Below are 13,787 nucleotides of genomic sequence, written 5' to 3' on the forward strand. Positions count from 1 at the left end.
GTCCTATGGGAAGCTGAGATGTGAATGTGAAGTCCCTCAGTCTTAATTATCCTGAGGCTCCCTTTACCTTTATCTCCCCCTGCCTATTAAACATTTTAGGCTCCATACAACAGCAGCAGTTATGCTCTGAAGCAGCTAGTAAGAGGAAGACCAGTCAATAATGGAAAGGAGAAACAGTACCAGGTGCAGGGAGCCATTATTGGCCACTGCAGGAAGGCTGGCCCAGCGTTCATTCTCCAACTCCTCCATCACCTGGTTCATCGCACTCTTCAGCCACGTATCTACAGAAACCCCAATCTGTTTCAGGAGGTCTAGACGTGCTTCAGCTTTCAGCTTAATTATCTACAGAGACAAAGTGAGAGAAGAGGATTAGAAAATGGAGCAATTATTTTGGTTTTGCTTGATGCACATTTATAGTCCTTCCTAACTGCCTTATATTTAATGAAAATGTGTTCATTTTGCATAGACTTATATATGTACATTTGGTCTCCTCTAACAAAAATGTTGGCTCTTTTGTGTTCGTATTCCAAACCTAGCACAGTGCCTGGCATATAGTAATCACTTAATAAATGCTTGTTGATTACACCGATTGGTCCATCACCATTGAAGCCTTGTGGAGACACGACCCACCTATTGCCTCTGTGGGTGCAGTGGTCACTGCCTCCTCCAGACCCACAGATCAAGACCCAGACCCAGAAATAAGCTCTTCCACCAAAGTCTTTGACACTGTCAAAGATTCAACATCACAAACTAATTTGATTTCATCAATGGAAAAACAATATAGAGGATGTGTTATCATTTGTGTTGTACCTTGTGGACCACCATGCATTTCCATTTGCCCTGCAGCTGAGCCCCCCTGTTGCTTTTCTATTTGTATCTTTAGTACAGTGTTTTGCACATAATAAGTACTTAATAAACATTTCCTCCATGCATTACTTTCTGGTCTACTAATCAGAGTAGACACGTAGCTGTCAGTGTTCCTCTTTGGCAAGGGAAACAATAACAGGAGCTCACCTTTCTATAGTGCCTTCAAGTTTGAAAAGTACTTTCCTTGAGGTTTCCTTTCTAACAGATTAGGAAGCAGAGACTTCAAGGAAATCAAGTCACTTATGCAAGACCACCAAGCTATTAACTGCCAGAGCCAGGAGTTAATCAAAAGTCTCCTACTTCCAAGCTCAATGTTTATGTCCCAACTGCTAGAATTGAGATGAACCAAGAACTCATGAAGCTTCTAGAATGCCCTACCGCAATACTTCTTCTTTTTGCATTGGACTTATGATTCACTGGTCTTTCTCAATCCTCATCTTTCTTAATCTCTCTGCAATGTGTAATTTTGTTGACTACTCTCTCTTTCTGGATTCTCTTTCCTTAGGTTTTCTTGAGATTTTTGTCTCTTGGTCCTCCTCCTACCTGTCTGAGCACTCCTCAGTCAGTGTCTTTTGCTGAACCATCATCTACATACAACAATACAACATACCCACTGACTGTGGGCACACCCCAAGACTCTGTATTGTGTCCTTTTCTCTTTTCCACTCTCATACTTAGTGACCTTCATCAGCTCCCAAAGGTTTACTTGTCACAATGAAGATATATTCTCTCTCTCATTCTCTCTCTCTCTCACCTGAGTTCCAGTCCCATAACACCAACTGCAAGGTAAATCTTACATGCTTGTATAAGAGCTGGAAGGTTAAGTCAGAGGCCATACAATCCAATCCATATGTGAAATATAGACCTCCTCACCAAAATCTTTGAGAAGTGAATACATATGGGATTCAGACTCTGATGCTATATTCCTGACTCATTCCCTGTCTAGACATTCCCCATTTGCTCTCACCCCCAGTGGAACTGGCCTAATTCACACCAAACACTGTATTTCAGAGAATTCATGGATAGCATTTTGCATGAATGGGGTTAAGAGTGAGTGGAGAGGCATTAAAGGATATGTTGGCCTCTTCTTCCTCAGGACCTTGAGTATCAAAAATGTCCAAGAAACAATGTCATAGTCCAGGGCATCTGGAAGAAAGGTGTTTTCTACTCCTTTTGACCCAGGAAAGCTCTCTCTTCTCTAATAGGTGATAGGAAGTTTTAGCTTAAATTTATCTTTAAAATTTATTAAAATGTTATTTACTTACTCTTAGTAATGACTTTCTCAACTGCCCTTTCTCCCTTTATTATCTTAATTCTTTCAATACTTGTCAACACCATATAAACTGCTTCTTCTTTTGTTCAGCCTCATTGGTCCTCCCCCACTCATTCGGTAAGAGATTTCCATTCTCAGACTGAAAACAGAATCCTGTTTACACCTTCCTTATGTTCCATGTTCTACTCTGATTTTGTTGCTTTTGTCATATATGTGCCTTATTTTCCCTCCTGGAGCCAAAGATCCATTAGGGCAGGAACTGTAACTTATTTATTTATCCTTATAATGATGATGATGATAATGACGCATTACACAACTTAAAGGTTTACAAAATAACCTTAAGCATCAACCCAGTGAGGTAGAGAGTGCAAAGAATTGTAACCCTATTTTACAGAAGAGGAAACTTGAAATTTAGAGAGATGAAGGCCACCACAGAATGATAATCACAGATACTTCTATAAGGCTTTAAAGTTTACAAAGAGATGTACACAAATTATCTCTACTCCTCAAAGCAATCTTATCAGGTATGTACTAGAAGTACTCATTTACAACTGAGGCTCAGAATGGTTGAAAGAATTTAGGGTTAGGTCTTACAGGGGACAGCCCTTCCGATACATTCTCCTAAGACTTGCTTTCTTCAGGCTAAACATTTCTGGTTCCTTCCAATCCTTGAATGTCATGCATCCTGGTTTTCCTCCTCTGTTACGCTCTGAAGTTTAACAATGCCCTTCTGAACACTAGGAGGCAGCCCCAAGCTAAATGAAATAGGAGAAAAAAAGGAAAGAAGGGAGAAATGTCGGAAGGAGAAATGATGATCAGGAATTGTGAATTTCTAGTGGATTACTGAACAGGCCATCTCAGGATCATTGTTTATGTTTGGCCTGGGGAATACTTGGGGGGGGGGGATGTCAGCTGTCTTCCAATACTGGAAGAGCTGCCACATGGAAGAGGGATGAGCTTGGTTCCACTTGGCTTTGGCAGTCTGGGGAAGCCTACGAACCACTTCATAGAATAAGATTTTTAAATAATTGATGGAAATGTAAAATTTCAGTTAGTGGTTAGTAAAAATAAAGATGTAACTTTTTCATCCAAGTTTTTGGATCTCCTGAAGCTTATTCACAGATTAAGTCTGTGTACCCCTGCTAAAGAAACCTTGCTCTAGAAGCACAATGGAGGTAGACTGCATTTGCAATCAGAGGAACTAAGTTCACATCTCAGCTCAGGTGCTACTTGTGTAACCTCAGGCCAGGTGTGGGGAACCTGCTGCTTCGAGGCCACACGTGGCCCTTTAGATCCTTAAGTTCAGACTTTTGACTGAGTCCAAGTTTTACAGAATAAGTCCTTTTATTAAAGGGGATTAGTACTGTGAAGTCTGGATTCAGTCAAAGGCAACACTTGAGGACCTAGAGGGCTACATGTGGCCTTGAGGCCCTAGGCAGATAACCAGCGACCCACAACTAAAGCTTTGGGTTTTTACATATCAAGTTCAATCATGTGAGTTTCTCATACAAATCTCCTTTTTAGCTCAGCCTTCCAATCAGGGCTACCCCTAGCAACATCAGAATCTGGCTTGCTTCCTCCCTCCATTCACCCCCCAAGAACATAAAAATCTGGCCGGCATCTTTGGTCTCCACAGAGAAAAAGTAAAGCACTAGTACAAGTACTTAGTCTAACACAACAGCCCACAAAACATGTGAAAGACTTGTACTGGAGCCCACAAAGGATCAAGAGGAGTCTGCTTCCCTCTGCAGTGAGCTTCAGCTCCCCCAGGGACCTAATATAAATCTCCAGACTTGTGCTTCTACCTCAGGGTTAAGTCACCCCTGCGAAGGGAAAGAAAGTGGGGGGTCTGGAGAACCAAGTGAACCCTTCCTGCAGTGAGTTTTACTGTAATGCAGCCCCTTTGTATTACCCTGGGGTTGAGGTTCTCCCATAAGGGAGAAGAACTTGCAGCTTGTAGAGAGCTAAGGGCCTTAACCCTTCTCTCTTTTTTTTTTTTAAGGGCAACTGGGGTTAAGTGACTTGCCCAGGGTCACACAGCTAGTAAGTGTCAAGTGTTTGGTCTGAGGCCAGATTTGAACTCAGGTCCTCCTGACTTCAGGGCTGGTGCTCTATCCACTGTTACCACCTAGCTGCCCCCTTCTGAGGAACTCTTGCTCTCCTAGGATACCACTGTAGGGCTGGAGATCTTTCTAAGTCTCAAGGTTCAAATCCCAACTCTTCTCACCTCTTAGAGCCTTACTTTCTTCATTTGTAAAAACAAGGTGGCTGGATTAGAGGGTCAGTGTGGTAGAGGGTGGCCCTGTATGCCGGACCTGGAATCAGGAAGGTCTAGGTCAAAATCAGGTTTCTGATACTTACTAGCTGTGTGACCTTGAACAAGCCCACTTAACCTCTCTGAGCCTCAGTTTTCTAATTTATACAATGACAATAATAATGTCTGTAAATCCAATCTCATAGCACTGGTGTGTGAGGCTCAAATGAGATTATATGTAAAGTGCTTTGAAAACCAGAAAGTACTATACAAACTATAGTTGTTACTGTTATTGTTGTTGCTTTTATGATTATGATTTCTAAGATCCTTTCCAACTATAAATCTATGATGACCTTGGCTAACCAGTCAAGATGATGAAATAAGAGGTTCACAGAGAAGCAGTTTCTTTATATAACCCTCAAAAACCAACAAACAGGAGGGCAGCTAGGTGGAGCAACAGATAGAGCTCTGGCCTTGGAGTCAGGAGGACCTGAGTTCAAATCTAACCTCTAACTTACTAGGTGTGTGACCCTGCATAAATCACTTAACCCCGACTGCCTCAACAACAACAACAAAACAAGGATAAAAAAAACAACACAAGAAAATAAAAATCAATCAAAATAAAAAATAAGAAAAGCAAAGAATACTGATAAAATGAAATTTAAAAAACTTAACTCCAACAGAACCAGCTAAAAGACCAGAAGTGATGGATGGAAAATGGAACCATGCAAGAAAACCAGGAGAAGACTCCAAATGGCTAAATAACACACTCAAATAAATTGAATCTGCATAAACAGCAAAGAGAAAGTCACAAAACAAACAAAAAGAGCTCTAAGCAAAAACAAAATAAAAAAAAAAACATGGGGAATTTAAAACTGCTTTAGAAGATCAGCAAGTAATGAAGAAAATGAGCAACATGGAGAATATAATAGAAAACCTGATCCCATGATGCTTTTTTTTAAGTTAAATTTAATTTTTTGTTACATACTAAGTTCTCCCTGACTCTCTACCTTGCACTAGAGAAGGTCACCACTTGACACAGATTTATAAATATATGTAAAACCATACTACAGGCACTTTCATTTATCAGTTCTTTCTCTGGAAGTGTATAACATCTTCTTCATGGATGTTTTATAGCTGATCTGAGTATTTATAATAGATTAATTTGGTTGTTCACAATTATTCTTTGAACGATATTGTTATTATTGTATACAGATGTTCTCTTGGTTCGGTCCATTTCACTTTTCATTATTTCATGCGTCTTTCCATGTTTTTCTAAAGTCAACCAGCTCATCATTTCTTGATTGAGCACACATTCCATCACAATCATATACCACAACTTGTTCAGCCATTCCCCATTTAATAGGCATCCCCTCAATTTCTATTTCTTTGCCACCAAAAAGGGAGCCGCTATAAATATTTTAGAACATATAGGTTCTTTTCCTTTTTCTCTGATCACCTTGGGAAACAGACCTAATAGTGGTATTGCTGGGTCAAAGAATATACACAGTTTTATAGCCCTGGCATAATTCCAGATTGCTCTCCAAAAAGGTTGGACCAGTTCACAGTTCCACCCATAGTATATTAATGTCCCAATTTTTCCATATCCCCTCCAATATCTGTAATTTTCCCATTCTACCATTTTAGACAATCTGACAGGTATGAGACGATATCTAAAAGTTGTTTTAATGTGCATTTCTCTAATCAATAAAGATTTAGAGCATTTTTTTCATGTGACTATATATAGTTTTGATTTCTTCATAGAAAAACTGCCTATTCATGTCCTTTGACCATTTGTCAACTGGGGAATGACACACATTCTTATGAAGTTCTCTATATATTTGAGATGTGAGACCTTTATACAAGAAACTGTCTATAAAAATTTCCCCCAATTTTCTGCTTCCCTTTTAAATCTTGGTTTTATCAGTATAAAAACTTTTAAATTTAATGTAATTAAAATTATCCATTTTTATCTCACAATGCTCTCTATCTCATTTATTCATAAATTCTAGGCCTATCCATAAGTCTGTTGGGAATGTGTTTCACATTCTCCTAGTTTTCTTATGATATCTCCCTTTATAGCTAGGTCATATATCCATTTTGACTTTATCTTGGTAAATGTTGTAAGATATTAATCTATACACAATTTTGGTCAGACTGCTTTACAGTTTTCCCAATCAGTTTTACCAAATAGTGTATTTCTATTCCAAAGGCTTAAATATTTACATTTGTCAAACACAAGGTTACTAAAATCAATTACTCTGTATTGTATGTCTACTCTGTTCTACTGATCCACCTTTCTATTTCTTAGCCAGTACTAGATAAGTTTTTGATAGTTATTGCCTTATAATATAGCTTAATATCTGGTACTGCTAAACTTCCTTCCTTTGCATTTTTAAAAAAATTAATTCCATTGATATTCTTGACCTTTTGTTCTTCCAAACAAATTATTTACTTCTTCTAGCTCAATAAAATAATTTTTTGGCAATTTAATTAGGATGGCATTGTATAAGTAGATTTACTTAGATAGAATTGTCACTTTTATTATATTAGCTCTGCCCACTCATGAACAATTAATATTTCTCCAATTATTTAAATATGACTTTACTTGAAGTGTTTTATAATTATGTTCATGCAGTTCCTAGGTTTGGCTTAGAGGGTATACTCCCAGGTATTTTATACAGTCTATAAGTAATTTTAAATGGTCTATCTCTTCAAGATTTTGTTGGTGATAAATAAAAATGCTAATGATTTGTGGGTTTATTTTATATCCTGCTACTTTGCTAAAATTATTGTTTCAACTAATTTTTTAGCTGAATCTCTAGGACTTTCCAAGTATATCATCATATTATCTGCAAAAAGAGATAGTTTTGTTACCTCACTGCCCATTCTAATTCCTTCAATTTCTTTTTCTTTTCTTATTGCTATTGCTAGCATTTCTAATACAACACTGAAAAATATTGGTGGTAATGGGCATCCTTGTTTCACTTCAGATCTTAGTAAGAGGGCTTCTAGTTTATCCTCATCACAAATAATGCTTACTGGTGATTTTAGGTAGAAGAGTCTTATCATTTTGAGGAAAAATCCATTTATACCTATGCTTTCAGGTGTCTGTGTGTGTATGTATTTGAGGCAATCAGTGTTAAAGTATTGCCCAGGGTCACACAGCTAGTAAATGTCTGAGGCTGCATTTGAACTCAGGTCCTCCTGACCACAGGGCTAGTGTTTTTTAATAGGAATGAGTGCTGCATTTTGTCAAAAGCTTTTTCTGCATCTATTGATATAATTAATTATGTTAATAGTTTTTCTTATGTTAAAACCATCCCTGCATTCCTGGAATAAATCCCACTTGATCACCATGAATAATTTTTCTACTATACTGTTGTAGTCTCCTGATTAATAGTTTACTTAGAATTTTTGCATCTATATTCATTAATGAAATTGGTCTATGATTTCTTTCTGTTTTTGCCCTTCCTGGTTTAAGTATCAGCACCATATTTATTTCATAAAAGGAGTTTGATAGGACTCCTTTTTTCCTTATTATTTCAAATAATTTAATGTTGGTATTAGTTGCTCTTTAAATGTTTGGTAGAATTCACCTGTAAATCCACCTGGTCCTGAAACTTTTTTCCTAGGAAACTCATTGATGGCCTGTTCTATTTCTTTTTTAGTAAAAATGTCCAGTCAGGAGATGGAGTGTCATATATAAAGAATAACAAAGAGGCCAGTGTGACTGGATCACAAAATACACTGAGATGAGTTAAGGTGTAAGAAGATTGAAAATGTAGGGGAGTACCAGGTTATGAAGGGCTTTAAAAGCCAAATAGAGGATTTTAAATTTGATCCTGGAGGGCACAAGAAGTCACTGAAATTTACAGAACAGGAGAAGACATAGATATGTCTTCTGACTAAGCTGAGTTAAAAATACACAAGGGGGAAAAAAAATACATGTTCTGTAGGAGAATGCCCCATGGAACAAAGGCTAGTGTGTTACACAATGGAAAGGGAATAACAATCAGTTATCAAAGGTCTAGGCCTTTCCAAGGTTTTAGGATGTTCCATTTCATGCCACTGACCTCCTTAGCAGTTTTCCATTACAGAATTTTTCATTCTTAGCTAATCTGAGGCTAACAGAAAACCTGCTTTGGATTTTCTAAATTGGAGGTTTCTGCCTTACTGATTCAGATATACCACAAGATCTCATTTTTGACTTACTGAAAAGTCCCCAAGCAAAGGGACAGCAACCACTCTGATGCATGGCCTCATTCAAGAGATAATAAAATGAGGGTTAGGCTGGGCTTGTGGTCCTTTCAACTCCAGATCCTATGTCCTCCCAATGGGTGACTTTCTAGAGTACATTACGGTTTAGAGCCTTTACAAAGGAGGAAACTGCCTGAGATCACACAGCTCTTATAAGCGGCAGAGCCAGGTCCTCTGACTCCAAATCCAGTGCTCTTTTAATTATACTAAATATTAAATACTTAACTGTAATTGTTTCTGCATAACTTTAATTTTTTGGGAACTCCAGTTTGGGGAATTTTATTCAACAGAAGCCAAGACTACATCAACTAGGATAACCTTCAGAGTGGTGTTGCTTATGTTACTGGTTGTATCTGAAAATGATTACAATATAATTATTTAAAAAACAATAAGCCTATCTATGTCACCAAGGCCAAAGTTTGTACATTCCTTTAAAAGTGAGTGACAGGACTGGCTACTGTGTTCATGGTTTCTAGTCTCAGTTCAAAGGATCCTAAGATCTCATAGGTTTAAAGCTGGCAAGTACCTTAGAAGTTATCTGGTCTAAATTCCTTATTTTACAGATGAGGAAACTGAGTCTTACAGAGGTTAACAGATTTGCCTGAGGTTACATAGTTACTAAATATTTGAAAAGGGATTCAAGTCCAGGTCTTCCTAATTTCAATTCCAGTACTCCATAATCTACACCCTCTGCATTTAAATAATACCAAGAGACTTAAATCTACTGCTTGGAATGTACACTTTCCTTACTTTTGCCTCTTAGAATCCCTAATTTCCTTCAAGGCTCAGCTCAAGTGCTCCTTTCTATCCCTCCAAATCACTCTGTATCTATTATATTATCTATTATATTTTATATTAGATATAGATATAGATATAGATACACACATACACCTACAATACTTACTTACCCACCTGGGACAGCCAGGTGGCACAATGGAGAGTGTGTCAGGCCTTAAGTCAGGAAGACTTTTCTTTACAAGTTCACCTCTGGCCTCAGACACTACTAGTCGGACACCATCGAACAACAGCAACCACCCACATACCTACATGAGTATGTATATCTTTTCTCTCTCTCTCTCCCCACCCTATCCATGTATGTATGTATGTATGTATGTATGTATGTATGTATGTATGTATGTATGTATGTATGTATATGTGTATGGCTAGAGGTCAAATATATGAAGTCAGGGATTGTTCTTGCTTGTGTATTTCTCTGATTCGCTGTATTCTCAGCTCGCTGACTGATCCGTAGTAGCTGCTGATATAACTCTATGCGACAGCAGAACTTGTCTAAGTCAGAATTTTGAGTGCAAAGAGATCTTGGAAATCTAGTACCAACACCCTCCCTTTACAGAGGAAGAAACTGAGGCAGTGAGGAAAAGTGACTAAAAAACACACCCAGTGAGTTAATGGTAGAGGCAGGACTATAAACCAGGTCTCTTGATGCTCCTCCAAGATCCTCAAAAGTCATCCAGTCCAAGACTCTTCTAGAACAGTCTGGAGATCTCTTTACACTATATTGACTTTTATTGATTAATAATAATAATCCTATGGGCTTTTTCTCTATTGACTGATATTTTCCAAAGCAAATTCACATATATTAGCTCACTCTACAGTACTGAGATACTTAGAATGTTTACTGCTATCATCAATCAGTCTAATCCAGTGCTATGGGTAAAAGGTTCATATAATAAGGCTTGTGCTTTCACAATTTTTCAAAGTTAAAAGTCAAGTTCAAAAGAGAATGAAGCATAAGTAGTTGAAACAAGTATCTGTTTGCTCTTTTCATATCTGAAATTTAAAAATAATTCATTAGTTTTCATTCTCCACTAAAGTAATAGCCCAAAGCTGCTTCAAGGGACGGAGGTTACCCTGTGTTCTCAAAGGCTATGCCAGGAAGTGACAAGCTCTGGCAGGTTCTTGCCAACCTAAAAAGGTTTCAAGTATGGACTCAGTGACTGATTGGGTCTACTAACTGAGGACTACTTTGAGGGATTCATTAACATTGCATTGGCAACCAAAATATGATTTATTTTGTCCACAGCAATTCATGAAACTACCTGTTAAAGTGTAAAATGTTTGGGATCTGTCAGTGGAGGGAGAAAGAAGATAAGAGGTATACCAATGAGGGAAGGAGAGAGGTCAGGGATGGATAGCTAGATCTGAGAATACCCTTAGAATGCTGAGAAGGTCTTGCTCTGGAAGAGTGAAGCCAGAGTATCTGCTACATCTAAAACCAACAAAACAGACTAAATATATCTGGGCCTGTGCTTGGCTTATTTAACAGCCTCTCTTGAAGACATTCTGAATCTCAAGGGACACTTAACCTTTTCTCATTCTATTAGAACACAAGCACACTCATTATTTATCCCCTTCTAACTGCTCAAATGTATTGAACTTTTGAGGGTTTTCTTGCTTCATGTGTTTGCATTTCAAACTTTTCACTCATCTGGGGCAGCTAGAAGGCACAGTGAATCTCAGAGCTCTGGTCTTGGAGTCAGGAGGACCTGAGTTCAAATTCAGACTCAGACACTTGACACTTACTAGCTGTGTGACCCTGGGCAAGTCACTTGACCCTGGTTGTCTAGCAAAAACAAAATAAAACAAAAAACAGAAACAAACTTTTCACTCATCAGAAAAAAACCTTTTTTTGGAAGTAATCAGAGTTAAGCGACTTGCCCAGGGTCACACAGTTAGTAAGCAGATGAGGCCGGATTTCAACTCAGGTCCTCCTAACTCCAGGGACAGTATCCCATCCAGTTGTGCCACCTAGCTGCCATTGTCATAAAAAATTCTAATTTTTTCTAATTCTAAATTCTAATAAATAAATAAACAAATCAAATTCTAATAAATAAATTCTAGTAAAAGTTACCCCCCACCCCAGGATTATACTTAATTTTGCAAGGTTAAGTTATTTTTGTTGTAATCTTTACCTTTTTGAAATACTGTATTATAAGATTTGGGCAGATAGGGGGTATGGTGCATAGAGCGTTAGGCCTAGAATCAAGAACACCTTAGTTTAAATATGGTCTCAGACACTTACTAACTGTGTGACCCTGCTAAATCACTTAACCCTGTTTGCCTCAGTTTCCTCATCTCTAAAATGAGCTGTAGAAAGAAATAAAAAACCACTCCAGTACCTCTGCCAAGAAAACCTCAAAAGGGGTCATGAAGAGTTGGACACAACTGAAAAACAACATTATAAGATTTGATCAACCTTACAGTAGCTATTTAAGTGCTGTGGTTCCTTAGTATTTGGACTCTTTTCGCCATTTACAATATTTTTTCTTTGTCTTGGAAACTCCAGATTTTTGGTTACAACATTTCTATGTGTTTTCAGTTTGGGATTTTTATCAGGAGGTGATCAGTGGATTCTATTTTCACTCTGCCCAATAGATCTGGGCAGTTTTCTTTTATGATTTCTTGAAATATTGTTTCTGAGTTTTCTGTTTTCTTAAATTAGCTCTTCTTGATCTGTTTTCCAGGTCTTCTTTTTTTCTTTTCAAAGAAAGATGGAAAATGTGAGATCATAACTTTTCTTAAATGATGGAAAGTGCCTTTTTAATTTCCTGGGATCACAGATTTTCAGAGCTCGACAGAACCTCTGAAGCCATCAACATATATATGTACGTATGTATATAAATATATATATGTATGCACACACATATTTAATATAACCATCTACAATATCCTTAAAAAGTGATAATCTAGTCTTTCCATGAGTATCTTCAGTGATGGGGAGCTGTCTACCAACTCAGGACATTCCAGATCTCTCTCAGAAGCTTTCTCTTTGCCTCTCTTCCTTCTACCCACTGCTCCTACTTCTGCCTTTGGGGACCAAGAAGAAAAGGTTGAATACATTTTCTATACAAAAGCTTCTTAACTACTTTTAAGACTATTAATGAATCTCTCCATCCCAGGCCTAATCCTTTTAAGATCTGGTTGCTAGTCCTTTCTCTCACCTCATTATCTTCCTCTGGAACACTATAATTTGTCAATGCCCTTCCTAAAGTATAGCTTCCACAATGTGTGGTCACAATTAAAGAGCTATCTTTCATATCCATCAATCATTGATAGCTGTCAATCATAGCAATTAGGTAGGACTGCCTACTTGTTACCAGTATGACTATGTTATTGTGAACTAATGGAAAGGACTAAAAAAACTACAACACATTTTGGACCTCACTGTCTTCCGCAAGCTGTGTAAATCACCTCTAAGGACTCTCCCTGCTCTATACTGTATGTTTTGACGGTCAGTTATTGTCAAGTACTTTAGGAACCCATGGCAATAATAGTTGGCATTATTCCTATAGATCCGGACACTAAACCAGCTTTGGAACTTTGGGTGTGCATCATTTAATGTTTCTGTGTTAAATAATTAGGTACCAGCGTACAGCAAGCAGATCTTTGAATTTTGGCGGCCAAGAAAGCCACAGACAGGCTTGATGTTTCAAGGTGGGATTAAAGAATTCAATAAAATTTATACCATAAGAGCAAAGAAGTCTTAGGACACGGGAAAGAATCTCCTAGATTAATCTTGGGGTCTCAGCCTAGAGAAGTTCCACATATTCCATGAAGCCTTCAATAATTTCTTTCTCCTCCTGCCATGCTTTAAGGAATTTCTCCTCCCTTCAACCTCTCACAGTCTTTTGTATCTTTCATATCCTTCTGGAATTCAATAAACCATTATTAAACAAGCAGTTATATATAAGACACTGTGTTGGCTGGGAATATAAAAATGAAAAATGATACAGTTCCTGTTACCATGTAACTTAGAATCTAATTCGATTCAGACAAAGGCCCCTAGAAAATTTGAGAAGGGAAAAAGAACACTTTCAATTGGAGGAATTAGGGAAGAATTTATCAAGGAGGCTACATTTGAACTGAGCCTTGAAAAAAGAATTTTTATGAGTCGAGATTTGGAGGGAGATTCATGACTTTGTTGGTGTTTGTGTTGTCTATCTATGTCTTAGTGATACCATCCATTTATAAATCAACTAGCATTTATCAAACACATACTATGTGTCAGGCACTGTGCAAAGCCTTGGATATATAAAGACAGGCAAAAACTAAAACAAAATAAAAAACACCAATCCTTTCTCTCAAGGAGCTCTAATGGGGGAGACAAGTTGC

The 13,787-nt window shown here is 37.8% G+C and overlaps 1 protein-coding gene across 2 annotated transcripts in view; it reads right to left on the minus strand.

The window, feature by feature from the left end:
* FCHSD2 (FCH and double SH3 domains 2) overlaps positions 1-13,787 on the minus strand; it is a 356,033-nt gene that overhangs the window by 43,442 nt on the left and 298,804 nt on the right. For both annotated transcript variants that reach the window (XM_020989616.2, XM_078156892.1), the window contains exon 13: positions 181-342. In XM_020989616.2, coding sequence (XP_020845275.1) covers positions 181-342 — 162 coding nt within the window. The remainder of the gene's footprint in view (positions 1-180; positions 343-13,787) is intronic.

This window comes from Phascolarctos cinereus, unplaced genomic scaffold (assembly GCF_003287225.1).
Source record: "Phascolarctos cinereus isolate Bilbo 61053 unplaced genomic scaffold, phaCin_HiC Scaffold_726;HRSCAF=1367, whole genome shotgun sequence".
Classification (NCBI taxonomy): Eukaryota; Metazoa; Chordata; class Mammalia; order Diprotodontia; family Phascolarctidae; genus Phascolarctos; species Phascolarctos cinereus.